This window comes from Sinocyclocheilus rhinocerous, unplaced genomic scaffold, assembly GCF_001515625.1.
Source record: "Sinocyclocheilus rhinocerous isolate Xijiao unplaced genomic scaffold, SAMN03320098_v1.1 scaffold848, whole genome shotgun sequence".
NCBI lineage: Eukaryota > Metazoa > Chordata > Actinopteri > Cypriniformes > Cyprinidae > Sinocyclocheilus > Sinocyclocheilus rhinocerous.
This window is the reverse complement of record NW_015664186.1, coordinates 1218152-1232186: the sequence shown is the minus strand read 5'-3', so window position 1 is coordinate 1232186 and position 14035 is coordinate 1218152. Positions and strand designations below refer to the sequence as shown.

General features: G+C 37.4%; 1 protein-coding gene and 1 pseudogene across 5 annotated transcripts in view; one reads left to right on the top strand and one right to left on the bottom strand.

Annotated features, from left to right (window-relative positions):
* The window catches only part of LOC107729822 (zinc finger CCHC-type and RNA-binding motif-containing protein 1-like), a 2461-nt pseudogene extending 1723 nt beyond the window's left edge, over positions 1-738 (bottom strand).
* The window catches only part of LOC107729837 (periphilin-1-like), a 56136-nt gene that overhangs the window by 34351 nt on the left and 7750 nt on the right, over positions 1-14035 (top strand). For 2 of the 5 annotated variants that reach the window (XM_016540548.1, XM_016540544.1), the window contains exons 2-9: positions 3694-3742; positions 4029-4093; positions 4192-4401; positions 4663-4730; positions 7419-7553; positions 7655-7830; positions 8748-8783; positions 13225-13301. In XM_016540548.1, coding sequence (XP_016396034.1) covers position 3742; positions 4029-4093; positions 4192-4401; positions 4663-4730; positions 7419-7553; positions 7655-7830; positions 8748-8783; positions 13225-13301 — 768 coding nt within the window. In that variant the 5' untranslated portion in view covers positions 3694-3741. Of the gene's footprint in view, positions 1-2257; positions 2455-3693; positions 3743-4028; positions 4094-4191; positions 4402-4662; positions 4731-7418; positions 7554-7654; positions 7831-8747; positions 8784-11321; positions 11358-13224; positions 13302-14035 lie in introns of those variants that run through there. The other 3 variants (XM_016540547.1, XM_016540546.1, XM_016540545.1) reach the window with 3 other exon arrangements.

The window sequence follows — 14035 nt, the reverse complement described above, 5'->3', positions numbered from 1 at the left end:
GCATGACATTTCCTGACCAGGCGCCGAGTGCATGACATTACAGCACACACTGGCCCAGCTAACCAATCACAGCACACACTGGCCCAGCTAACCAATCACAGCACAGTTCGTATATTTCAGAAGGCAGGCCTTCATTTGATACAGGAACTATTTAAGCCGCTCATGCCAGACTGGGGAGAGAGGTGTTGTAATAATGTAAAATATGTGAAAAATAATGTGTTTTTCGAACAACCTAGTATGAGAGCCTGTTCTAGTACACCCCCAAAACAACATCAAGACTTTGTAAAAGAGCATAATAGGACCCCTTTAAGTAAGTACAGAGTTTGAATTATTAATGCTATTAAGAACTGCTTACGGCTCCTCAGGCTGCTGGACCTTTTTCTTCTTTTTCTTTTCTTTATTTACTCTCTCCAAGTAAATTTTTAGGACAAGCGTAACTCAAGTGCCCTTCCCCCTGGCGGAGACAAATAACATGACATCATCTCATGACCTCAAATAAGTATTAGCAATATAATCTACGTATTAACAATATCACAGTGTAAAAGATTCAATACATGACCACCAACACATTTCAACATATTATCACTGAAAACTTACCATATTACACTTGGATTTGTCTGTGTAGTTTCTCCTTCTGATGAATTCTGCAGCTCTCCCATTGTCGATGGCGATACTGGCCTTCACCGTTCTCCCAAACAACTGAAAGAGTTCAAAAGCAATCAAACACTTTGGCTTCATGTGTACTTTTTGTTAACTTAATGTTATGTTTAGCGATCGGGCACAATTATGAGCAGACTCTCTATCTAGAAACAGCACAAATGCAACTCCCTTACTCATCCGTGTCTGCTTGTCTTTGACAACAGTCACCCTTCAGAAAATGATATTGTGACTATGATCAAGCTATATTAAGTGAAGTGAAGTGACGTGACATGGTTACGAGTCCAACTCTCTAACCATTAGGCCACGACTTCCCCATTTACTATTATAGAAGTATAACAGAATCTATCATTTGCAGCCCAAAAATAAAGGATACTTACTTCACTACCTTGCCATATTTCGAGCATAACTGTGGGGAAATTGCAAGAAATATATATACACACAAGTTAACAATATTTGTAAATTTACTTCAAAAATCCTGTAGTAAAGGAATGTATATAGGGGAAGTACCTGTAAGATGTGTTGCTCCCTTATTCTAAGGGATTCACACTATTTTTGTCATGTGACCATATATTTAGAGAGGGTCCATCAAGTGTGAAGAATGTCAGATGCTTCAGTGTAAGAAGTCAAATACATAGGCCTATATACACACACACAGTGGTGTGAAAAAGTGTTGGCCCCCTTCCTGATTTCTTATTTTTTTGCATGTTTGTCACACTTTAATGTTTCAGATCATCAAACAAATTTAAATATTAGTCAAAGATAACACAAGTAAACACAACATGCAGTTTTTAAATTAAGGTTTTTATACACACACAATTTGACTGAATACATCATCTCATGGGTACTTTATAAAAGTATTTAATAAACTGTTAATAATATGCAAAAAAGGGAAATTATTACATTTTGCAGAACTAATTTATGTTCACATTTTATTTAAAATGCAAATTGCTCAACTTTCCCCTTGACATGAGGCATCTTACGTCTATCATAGAATAATGACATTTCTATGGCCTATAATAGATTATGTATTCTAACTTGAGTTCATCATGAAATATATTAGTCCAACTTCTCACTCAAGTGGGTTACCCCACAGCCCCATATAAAATTAAAAATGGTTAATTTTGCTCGGCGCTAAACCACCACTCATATTTATCTCTGATATCTGAAACGGAACAAATGGCATTTATCAAAACATGCAAAGACTCATTAGCAAAATATGATACTAAAAGAGCTTACGGGAAACATATAGATCAACTTGTATATATAAATAATTTCAGACTTACATAATCGCCAGAATCTTATTTATTTAAAAAATGTTTATCATTATGACGACAGCTGCATTTGTCACGTATAAACTTACTAAAATGTACGTTTAACCAGCGTATAAATCAGATTCAAATTATCAGCGCAGCGCGACCCGGAAGATATAGAGGCGCCGCTGTCACAACATAACACCCTCTATCAGAAAACAAATTCTCAAAATTAATTGCTACTTCTATAAATCAAAGGGACTCGTGAAAAGCTATTAAAATGAACATACAGTGAATACTAGCCTCAAATTTAATTTAACAGTTATTTTATTAAGATTGTATGGCTTTATTTTGAAAACAATGTTTGATCTGAACCCGGAAACGTGTTTTTGATTGTGGCTGTGGATGTTTAGCAACGGGCTGAGCGTTTCACCACACGTTTCGTCTCAAAAATATTATTATTTAGCAAAAGTTGATTGGCCACAAAAGACAAAAAAAAAAAAGTTAAATTGACAGGAGGTATGTCAAGCAAAGAATGTGAACGGTATGTAACGCTTATTTTGGGGTTACGCATGTGTTCTCAGTATGCATGCACTGGTGAAAGACGGTATTACAGCGTCTGATTTAAATTAGTTTATCGTAAATAAGAGTTTGTTGACTGAAGATGCACACATACGGGTAAAAACATAAATCAATATAAACTGGAGTTGATTCCTCGTTGACTGTGAATTTAGCACAAAGAAACAAGTCAACGCAGCAGAAATGTTATCGCTTCAGATATGCGCGTGCTTTCTGTGATAGAAAATACATTGTACATATATTTTAAATTATAAAGCGCCTAATTTTAGTTCTGATTGGTCAATGCAGCATTCTAGTCGTCACGAGTGCGAAAACTGTACCTGTTTAGCTGGTCACTGCGTGCGCATCACTTATACGAGGCCGTTATTTTTGGTGCACAGCAACGTTCTGTTGCTTGAGGAACTGTTTATTCTATCTAGATTGACTTGCTTACTATGTTTCAATAAGAGCAACTGTTTTGTAAAAGCATTAAGGAACTTAAGGTCATGTATTGTAAATAAAGTCTTGAAAAAAAGGGGTTGTGCCTAACAACGCCCTCTAGACACAAATATTTTTTGATAGTTCATTATTTTTAATCATAAGTACTTAACAGTAGTGTTTTCTACTATGCAATAAAATGTTTTAAAGCCTGCCTTTTACTTCAGTTATTGTGAACGCTATTTTTTTTTAACTGTACATTTATCAGCAATAATTAATGGATATGGCATAAACTCGCTAGTTGAGAAGCTTGCGTTCTGCAAGTGAATGACGCCTCGTGGTGCCATCCCAAAGAGGCGCACACACAATCACTCTCATGGACCTTTTCCTGGACTGTTCCCAGCTGGTGGAACTACTTGCCTATCTCAATTCGTGCAGCTGAGTCTTTAGCCATTTTCAAAAAAACTTCTAAAGACACATCTTTTTGTGAGCACCTGACCAATTAATACTAGCACTTACCTATTCTATTCATTTTTTTCTAATTTATAAAAAAAAAAAATGCAATGTGTACTGTGCTAGACTAACTGAGACATGTCACATCACTTGCACTGTATACTGTTGCCCTCTTGTTGGTCTGGTTGTTTCTATTGTTCTCCTCATTTGTAAGTTGCTTTGGATAAAAGCGTCTGCTAAATGATTAAATGTAAGTAAATAATAATCTGCCAGCTACAGGACAGGTACTGGTACATCCCTATTTCTGTTTCATTTACCTCTCATTTGTTCATAGATAACCATCATACAACTGAAGACATCCATTTTTCATTCAGAAACTAAAAGTAAGTTATTTAGAGAAATATGTTAGATTTTAAGTCTGATTAAATTTAATAAAATCTGAAATATGATCAAATATGAACATTAAAATGTAATAAGATATCACTGTCATTTGTATTAAATGTTTTTTTTTGTCAGTGTTATGCAGTATTTATAGTTATTTATTGTTTTGATGGTTGTCATATATTTTGTTTTAATTTAATTTGTTGATGTAGTCTTATGTATAAGTGCCATATTGTTACTGAGGTTTAAATCCTATTAATATGTCATTTGTGTCTTTTTGTATATCAGTGGCTTTTAGGAGAGATCGAAATATTAGAGATGTTTATGAGGAACGGTTTCATCCAGAAAGAGTGGTAAATACTTATTTTTTGCAATTGTTTTTGACCACAATCAGACATTTGGATTATGCTGTGAGACAAACAGCTGTGCTTGAGCTTTTTTTATCTTACAGGGTCCATATCCAAGAGGAGCTCACGGGGACAGGAGACCTCCCTTTGGGCGGCCAGACGAGGACTATAGCCGTGGTTTTGAATACGAAGGCCCTCGGTTTTACCCAAACGGTGCCCCTCGCAACTACCATGGAAAGGATCAGAGAGGTTACCATGGAGACAGCCATCACTCATTTCCAAATGACCACAGGGGTGGGCCACCCGGTCGAAGGGTACGTATCAGAGATCAAATATGGGAATTTTTTTTTCTTCTATTTTTATTTCCTTTTTTTAAAGTATACTTGGTGTGTAAAACTGTGTCTGCTTTTTGTTTGTTATTTGTGTTAAAGGTATACAACTATATATGTACATTCCTTGGCATGTTTTCAGTTAGGTTTAAATAAAAAGAAGAAAAAAATCAGATATGTAAAGCACTCAACAATTGCAATTAGATATCTCACTACATCATCATATAATTTTGTTTTGCATTTTAGCAGGAAGACTTCCCATACTACAGAAGGCAGAGAGAGGAGCCCCATGGTGGACGTCAAATTGACACCAGGTAACTTCAAAATGCCACAAAGGAAAAGATGTATTCATACATTTTTGATGGGCATATTCTAAATAAATTGAGCCATCTTTTTTCTTTCTACTCTTTGGAAATAGTGGAAATACTCACTCTTGTATTCATGTATTCAGATTAGATTTAGCAAAAGTTACAAATGCAAAGTGGTTGCGTGCATTTCAAATAACCTCCAAACATGGTTTGAGTGGCCTTACAAAACATTTTGGATCCCCTTTACACTCTTATTTAGTGCTGACCATTTCAGGATCATAATACAATGTGTAAATGGGGTCAAGGGTGGATATTTCCATTGAAGCACGTGTCATTTCCCCAGCAGATGGCAGAACAGTTCTTTCTGAAAACAAGCTGCGTTCCCTGCAGCTATAATGCCTTGTTTTTATACTTTGCGTAAGTGAAGAAAGGAAGCCAAGAAACAAAGTGAAGTTTCTTAAGAAAGAGCATAAATCAAACTCTGAGTTGTCCTACATTGTCTGTTTGGTTTTTGTGGTTCAGCTCCCATGGAAATACCCACAGACAGTCACTCTGCCAACTGGATGATCAGTGTGCTTCCCAGTGGTTTTCTGTATCTTATAATCTGCCTCTCCGGTAATTAATTGCAACAGTTAACAGCAGGATGGAGTGCAGCCAAATTAACTTTGTGTTGGTACACCCCGACTAAGAAGCATTACAAAACCTTTAAATGGTGACATCATTGTTTTGATTTCTTAATGGGTAAAATTGTCACACAAAGAGTCTGTACAAGCAAGCAGTATAAACAGAATACATTTGCATAGGAATCCAAAAACAGAAATAATTTTAATTTTCACTCAGAAATTGCTTGTAAATTTCACAATTGCAAATAAAGTTTTAGTTTTTTTTTTTTATATATAAAAAAATGCAAAAAAAAGTTGTTTTTGGCCCAGTCTTACCACATGGTGGCGCTTTTGTTATCATGCTCTTCTAAGCCTCTCTTCTTATTAAAATCAGACATTCCCAAGATTCAGTTTTGAAGAATGACTTGTATATGGTCTTATAAAGCATTTTCCTGCTGATTTGAATAATCGTGCATGTCAGGCATGCTTTCAGGTACCTGTTTTGACCTTTTCAGTGCTTTAATCTGTCGGGGTGGCTTGTGATTGGGAGAGAGAGGTTAACCTTTTTTTGGCTTGGGAAAATATCCTGACTTCATATTGGCAGTAAAGACAGACATGTGGTAATTTGCTCTGTTAGTCCAGGGCAGACAGGGTCACCTGCACTTCAAACAGATGTGAGGGTCATTAAAGTTTTGCGAGGTCGCTGTATCACGACACATTGTCGTGTTTGTGAGAGGGGAACCTGGCTGGGGTTCAGGCCAGGGTCACTCGGACCAGGTGCCTGTGATTCTATTACGTCCTCCCTCTCGCCTGTGCGGCAGGCCATATAAGTGGCACGTAATCGGCCTGCGCGACCGGAGGGCCCTGGTAGGGAAACCGAGTCGAGGGGGAGCAGAGTAAACTGAAGGGTGTTTTACTGCCGCTAGAACAGATGTGTGTTAATGAATGTCTTGGTTGCGGGCGGACTCTGTAGAGCTGTGGTGCAGCGCTGCAACTTTTTACAAGCCTCATTTTGCCCTCCTCTTTGTGCAGTTTATATTGAGTTGCTTTTTACAAGCAGGATGTGAAGCCTCTGGCTTGGTTCTTACACAAATAGGTAAAGTCTTAAATGAAGCAGAGCTCAGTGTGGAAACTAGTTTAAGAGAATCTCCTCTGTGTCATCAGGACTGGGGGTGTCCTGCATAACCAACAGGTTTTAAATCTTTAAAAAGTCTTTAAGGACAATTAATAGGCTTTAAGGGCATTACTAAATCAAAACTGACCCTGCTTTTCTGAATATTTATTGACCCGTAAAAGTCTTCCAACACCCAATAGTTCACCCAAAAATGAAAATGCAGAATATTTTTTATTTATTTATTTATTTATTTATTATTTTTTTAAAGTACGGTCCAGTGTCGTTTTGAACCTCACTGACTTTCATAATATGGACGAAAACAATTAGAACATCCTTCAAAATATAATCTTTTGTCTTCCACAGAAGAAAGTCAGTCATATGTGTTAAGAAAATATATATATGATACATATGAAAAGATGATCATTTGAAATGACCGTCCCAGTCCTGAGGCCGGTGGAAACTCCTCGTCTCCTCTCCCTTGACCCTTCATCTCAATACACTCAGCGTCTGACCCTACAGGGCATGGTTCATAAACAAGCGTCTAAGATTAACGGATTGTCCCCCTGTTAACCCCCTTCTTAACCTGTAAGAGGACAGTGGACAACTATTTAAACCACACATACTTAGATTTTTACCCATTTTTGCCATAATTTTGCTTTTTGTTAATTTAGCTTATTTTGGCTTAATTTGATCTGTTTTGGTCTAGTATATATTTTAAAAAATATTTTTAATAAGTAATATTGTGAAATATTATTACAATTTAAAATAACTCTTCTGTTTTAATATATTTTAAATTGTAATTTATTCCTGGGATTGCAAAGCTGAATTTAATTTTTACTTTTTTTGCTATCTTAATTTTTTGTATTGATTTAGTATGTTTAAAAAATGTTTAATGAGAGAGAAAAAAATGAATGCTTAATATTTCTTATCCATAATGTGAATGCAAATATTTGTCTTATTTTCCTTTTCCTGTCTCAGACCGAGCAATCGTGCAGGTCCTCCCTCGAATGCTCGAGTCCAGGGTGCTTACCCTCCAGCCAGGTCTCTGCCTACTGTAGCCCCTGATGCAGGAGACGACACCCTCATACAGGCCATAATGAACCTGGACAGGGGGTTTGTATTCAGACACGTTAAAAGTAATATACCCCGTGTTATTCTACTAGGGAACAGATACTCAAGAAAACTTTATGTATCTGTGCTCTTCTCTTTCACAGGGAAGAGCGAGACAACTTGAGAAGAAAGGCGCCCTTCCCACCAGTACGTGAATGCTCTCCAACTCGGCAGGACGTCCTCCCTTCCCCTCACAGTCGGTCGGGGTCCAGCATAAGCAGACGCAGCTACTCACCAGAGAGGGGCAAAGTGCATCCTTTCCCGCCCCAGCAGGGGAAAAGTATGAAAAATCCTCAGTCAAAATGCTTGTTCAATCACTTCATAGTATTTCTTTGATTTTGGTTCATATTTGATTAGAACGGAAGTGTATATACTTATTGTACACATATGTATAATAATGCATGTTGGAGTTTCAGCTTTAATTTGTAGTTTATGAGCTCAACAGCTCATGTGCTGCTCATATGAAATTGGTAAATGCCAATGGTGTTCGCAGGTATAGACAACCTCTCTGCATTTTACTCGGAGAAATCTCATTGGTGGGATCTCCCACACACAGATGGTACAAAGGGTCAGTGCACAGCTTGAAGTGTAGTCTTTGACCTGACATGGACTATTTGAAACATGTAGAAGCCTGTTGATTGATTTAAGGGCTTTCTTGACTCATTTGCACGCAAGCGCATTTTAATATGCCCAGCTGCAGAGTGGAAAGACTTTCCCTGGTTGCTTTATTTCTCACATAAACTAGATAAACGTCCTAAATGCTTCCCAGACAGGTTTGATTTGAGTCGTCGTGTTTGAAAATAGACAGGCTTGGACATGACAAGCGTCCACCGCAGACCTCCGATCACAGATGATGTCACTCAAAGCCTGTCCTAATAAAGACTCCCATATGTGTTTGTTTCACTGTGCTCTGTTACTATAATGAGATTCTCAGTAATAAGCTCCAGAGCGATGCTTCAAGCAGCCAATATTGGATGCACGTTTTTGGGAAGATATACTCTAAGTGAGCGTCTCTCAATTATGCTGCTCTGAAGATGGAGCAGGCTTGCATGAGATCATATGATCTAACCTCTAATACTGATGAAAGAAGTGCATCAAAAACACCTGAATTATTGCTCACTAAAAATTGCAGCTTTTGTACAGTTTTTCTCTATTTTTTTTGGTGATGATATACAAAAATGTTTTCCTGTGTTTCAGGATATGAGGAGCCGTTCGGGCCAGGAAGGGGACCGGGTGAGTAAAACATTGTCATTCTGGGGGCATATAGATGATCCGGGCAGTCATATTTATTATGCATCAGAAAGCCCGCATGAATTAAATTTTGGAAAATGGTAATTTAGTCCAAAACAAAATAGATTTTTGGTTAAAAATTTTACAAAGCTGAATGGAACTCATGGAGAAAAATTAAATAATATAAATGTGTATCTTTTTTTACTGGATAACGTACAGGTGGACGTATCACTGGATTTAAATGAACAGAGACTAGTTTAAGAGAATCTCCTCTGTGTCATCAGGACTGGGGGTGTCCTGCATAACCAACAGGTTTTAAATCTTTAAAAAGTCTTTAAGGACAATTAATAGGCTTTAAGGGCATTACTAAATCAAAACTGACCCTGCTTTTCTGAATATTTATTGACCCGTAAAAGTCTTCCAACACCCAATAGTTCACCCAAAAATGAAAATGCAGAATATTTTTTATTTATTTATTTATTTATTTATTATTTTTTAAAAGTAGGGTCCAGTGTCGTTTTGAACCTCACTGACTTTCATAATATGGACGAAAACAATTAGAACATCCTTCAAAATATAATCTTTTGTCTTCCACAGAAGAAAGTCAGTCATATGTGTTAAGAAAATATATATATGATACATATGAAAAGATGATCATTTGAAATGACCGTCCCAGTCCTGAGGCCGGTGGAAACTCCTCGTCTCCTCTCCCTTGACCCTTCATCTCAATACACTCAGCGTCTGACCCTACAGGGCATGGTTCATAAACAAGCGTCTAAGATTAACGGATTGTCCCCCTGTTAACCCCCTTCTTAACCTGTAAGAGGACAGTGGACAACTATTTAAACCACACATACTTAGATTTTTACCCATTTTTGCCATAATTTAGCTTTTTGTTAATTTAGCTTATTTTGGCTTAATTTGATCTGTTTTGGTCTAGTATATATTTTAAAAAATATTTTTAATAAGTAATATTGTGAAATATTATTACAATTTAAAATAACTCTTCTGTTTTAATATATTTTAAATTGTAATTTATTCCTGGGATTGCAAAGCTGAATTTAATTTTTACTTTTTTTGCTATCTTAATTTTTTGTATTGATTTAGTATGTTTAAAAAATGTTTAATGAGAGAGAAAAAAATGAATGCTTAATATTTCTTATCCATAATGTGAATGCAAATATTTGTCTTATTTTCCTTTTCCTGTCTCAGACCGAGCAATCGTGCAGGTCCTCCCTCGAATGCTCGAGTCCAGGGTGCTTACCCTCCAGCCAGGTCTCTGCCTACTGTAGCCCCTGATGCAGGAGACGACACCCTCATACAGGCCATAATGAACCTGGACAGGGGGTTTGTATTCAGACACGTTAAAAGTAATATACCCCGTGTTATTCTACTAGGGAACAGATACTCAAGAAAACTTTATGTATCTGTGCTCTTCTCTTTCACAGGGAAGAGCGAGACAACTTGAGAAGAAAGGCGCCCTTCCCACCAGTACGTGAATGCTCTCCAACTCGGCAGGACGTCCTCCCTTCCCCTCACAGTCGGTCGGGGTCCAGCATAAGCAGACGCAGCTACTCACCAGAGAGGGGCAAAGTGCATCCTTTCCCGCCCCAGCAGGGGAAAAGTATGAAAAATCCTCAGTCAAAATGCTTGTTCAATCACTTCATAGTATTTCTTTGATTTTGGTTCATATTTGATTAGAACGGAAGTGTATATACTTATTGTACACATATGTATAATAATGCATGTTGGAGTTTCAGCTTTAATTTGTAGTTTATGAGCTCAACAGCTCATGTGCTGCTCATATGAAATTGGTAAATGCCAATGGTGTTCGCAGGTATAGACAACCTCTCTGCATTTTACTCGGAGAAATCTCATTGGTGGGATCTCCCACACACAGATGGTACAAAGGGTCAGTGCACAGCTTGAAGTGTAGTCTTTGACCTGACATGGACTATTTGAAACATGTAGAAGCCTGTTGATTGATTTAAGGGCTTTCTTGACTCATTTGCACGCAAGCGCATTTTAATATGCCCAGCTGCAGAGTGGAAAGACTTTCCCTGGTTGCTTTATTTCTCACATAAACTAGATAAACGTCCTAAATGCTTCCCAGACAGGTTTGATTTGAGTCGTCGTGTTTGAAAATAGACAGGCTTGGACATGACAAGCGTCCACCGCAGACCTCCGATCACAGATGATGTCACTCAAAGCCTGTCCTAATAAAGACTCCCATATGTGTTTGTTTCACTGTGCTCTGTTACTATAATGAGATTCTCAGTAATAAGCTCCAGAGCGATGCTTCAAGCAGCCAATATTGGATTGGGAAGATTGGGAAGATATACTCTAAGTGAGCGTCTCTCAATTATGCTGCTCTGAAGATGGAGCAGGCATCATATGATTCATATGATCTAACCTCTAATACTGATGAAAGAAGTGCATCAAAAACACCTGAATTATTGCTCACTAAAAATTGCAGCTTTTGTACAGTTTTTCTCTATTTTTTTTGGTGATGATATACAAAAATGTTTTCCTGTGTTTCAGGATATGAGGAGCCGTTCGGGCCAGGGAGGGGACCGGGTGAGTAAAACATTGTCATTCTGGGGGCATATAGATGATCCGGGCAGTCATATTTATTATGCATCAGAAAGCCCGCATGAATTAAATTTTGGAAAATGGTAATTTAGTCCAAAACAAAATAGATTTTTGGTTAAAAATTTTACAAAGCTGAATGGAACTCATGGAGAAAAATTAAGGAAGGGGACCGGGTGAGTAAAACATTGTCATTCTGGGGGCATATAGATGATCCGGGCAGTCATATTTATTATGCATCAGAAAGCCCGCATGAATTAAATTTTGGAAAATGGTAATTTAGTCCAAAACAAAATAGATTTTTGGTTAAAAATTTAACAAAGCTGAATGGAACTCATGGAGAAAAATTTTATAATATAAATGTGTATCTTTTTTTACTGGATAACGTACAGGTGGACGTATCACTGGATTTAAATGAACACAATCACTGTGGTCTTGTATCATCTTGATATGGTTTATTTTGCAATAATGATTGGTTGACTACATTTTTCCAATAATTACATGGCTACTTTCAAAATAAATAAATTAATGCAGATAATACTACCGTTAAAAAGTTTAGGATTGGTAAGATTATTAAAGTTTTTTAAGTAAAGTTTTCTAAGTCTCTTATGTGCACCAAGGCTTCATGTATTTAATAAAAAATGCAGTAAAGCAGTAATAATGTGTAATATTATTACTACATACAATTTTCTTTTATTGTATTTTAGAATGTGATTTATACATGTGGTGGCTTAATTTAAGCTGAATTTTCAGCAGCCATTACTCCAGTCTTCAGTGTCACATGATCCTTCAGAAATCATTCTAATATGCTGATTTGCTGCTCAATAAATATTTCTTAATATGATCAACCTTGAAAACTTAATGTTTTTGTATAAACTGTGATACACTAATTCTTTGATGAATAGAAAGTTCAAAAGAACATTTATTTGAAATAGAAATCTTTTGTAACATTATAAATGTCTTTACTTTGATTAATTTGATTAATTTAATGCATCCTTGCTAGTTAAAGGTATTAATTTCTTTCAAAAAAAGAAAAACTGCCCAAACTTTTGAGTGGTAGTGTACATAGGAATTTCCGTTCCAATTTATATGAATATTTTGGAAACCAAAACATCATACTCCTCTCTTAAATCCTGATAAAGAAAGTGTATGGCTCACACACAAGGAGATTTTGTGATATAAGTTAAAGGTCAGCCCGCAGTCACAGTAACTTGAGAGAAATCGTTGCTAATCCCACCATCGTAGAGCCTCATTTTGTTTGTCTGCTTTCCTTTCACTTCCTTTGGCCAGGGATCGTAAAAAGTCCACAGGCGTGTGTCTGATTGCTAAACCTTTCCTTTTTCTCTAGCTTTCATCCGTTCCCTTTATACTTTTCTTTGCCAGATGTTTGATGTGCATGCATACATCGCAAGGAGATTTAGATTTGAATCTTAAATCTGTGTAAATCTAAATATAACTTCTGGTTATAGACTTCTCTCCGCTCCAAATCAATTTAGCGAGCAATCCTTCATCTCTCGCCGAAGGAATCCGTAGGTTTTGAGCCCACAGCTCACACAGAGAGGGTCACAGGGTGACACTGCAGGCACCTGGCTGTGGTTTGCCTGCAGGGAAGAGCCCTGATCGGCAGCGAGGGAACCACCTGGTTCTGCATGCCAGCTGGATGTTCGGAAAGCGAGCAGGATCCGTTCCAGCATGTGAAAACGTTTACGGCACCAAATGAGTCAAGCAAGGCCATATTCCGTGGCTTTCTGGGGGATGTTGATCCACGTCCAAACTATAGCTGCATTGTTGACTTGCGTCCTACAACAGATGCTTTGTTTCTTTTGTTCTGATCCTGGTCTTTCATCTTCTACAGACAGGGAAAGGCCCCCCGGCCCCTCCGTGAGTGCATCACGAGATGGTTCGCCCCATAGCTCCGTATCAGCCACTAAGGTGAGTCGCACAACGCACACACAGCTCCCAAACAGATGTGCTTACCAGAACACTCTCTTTCATCCACTAAAATAATAATAAGTGTGGCATGCCAGCAATTTCAGCTGATGGTGAAAAAACACAAATCCGTGACTGGAGATTTGAAAAGCTGTTTGCTTGCGCTTTCCTCTCATACGATGGATTTTAAAGAGTCCTGTTTGGCGTATGAAAGCCAAGCGGCCCGTGTTGTGTATATTCAGACTGTAAGCACGGTTCTGACACAAAACACGGCGGGTCGCTGAAGGAGAGTCATGGACATCATTGGGCCACCCAGGCCGCAGTAAGGCTAAAAAAAGAGGGAGAAATCCATTAGCTCAACTTTCGGCTTTATCACGAGATCTTATCGGCGGCTCAGAGCACTCTGGACATGCTCTAGAGAGCACGGAGCGCCTAAAAAAAAATGTGTTTAACTGTTTCTCTCATGTACTCTCTTTTTCCCTTTTTGCATTTAGGTGAACTGAATCTGAGAACAATCATGGTAAACATACAAAATATTTTTGCTGATTTTTGTTTTTCTCAAAAAAAAAAAAAAAAAAGAATCTCTGTGAATATGCTGTTTTATTATTTTATTTGTAATGCAAGTTCTTTCAGTGATTACCGAGACATGGGACAAAACTGCTTTACTTAAGAAAAAAAAAAGTAATTTATTTTTAAGTTTAGTTTATACTTTTTGTTTTTTTAATAATTTAATAATA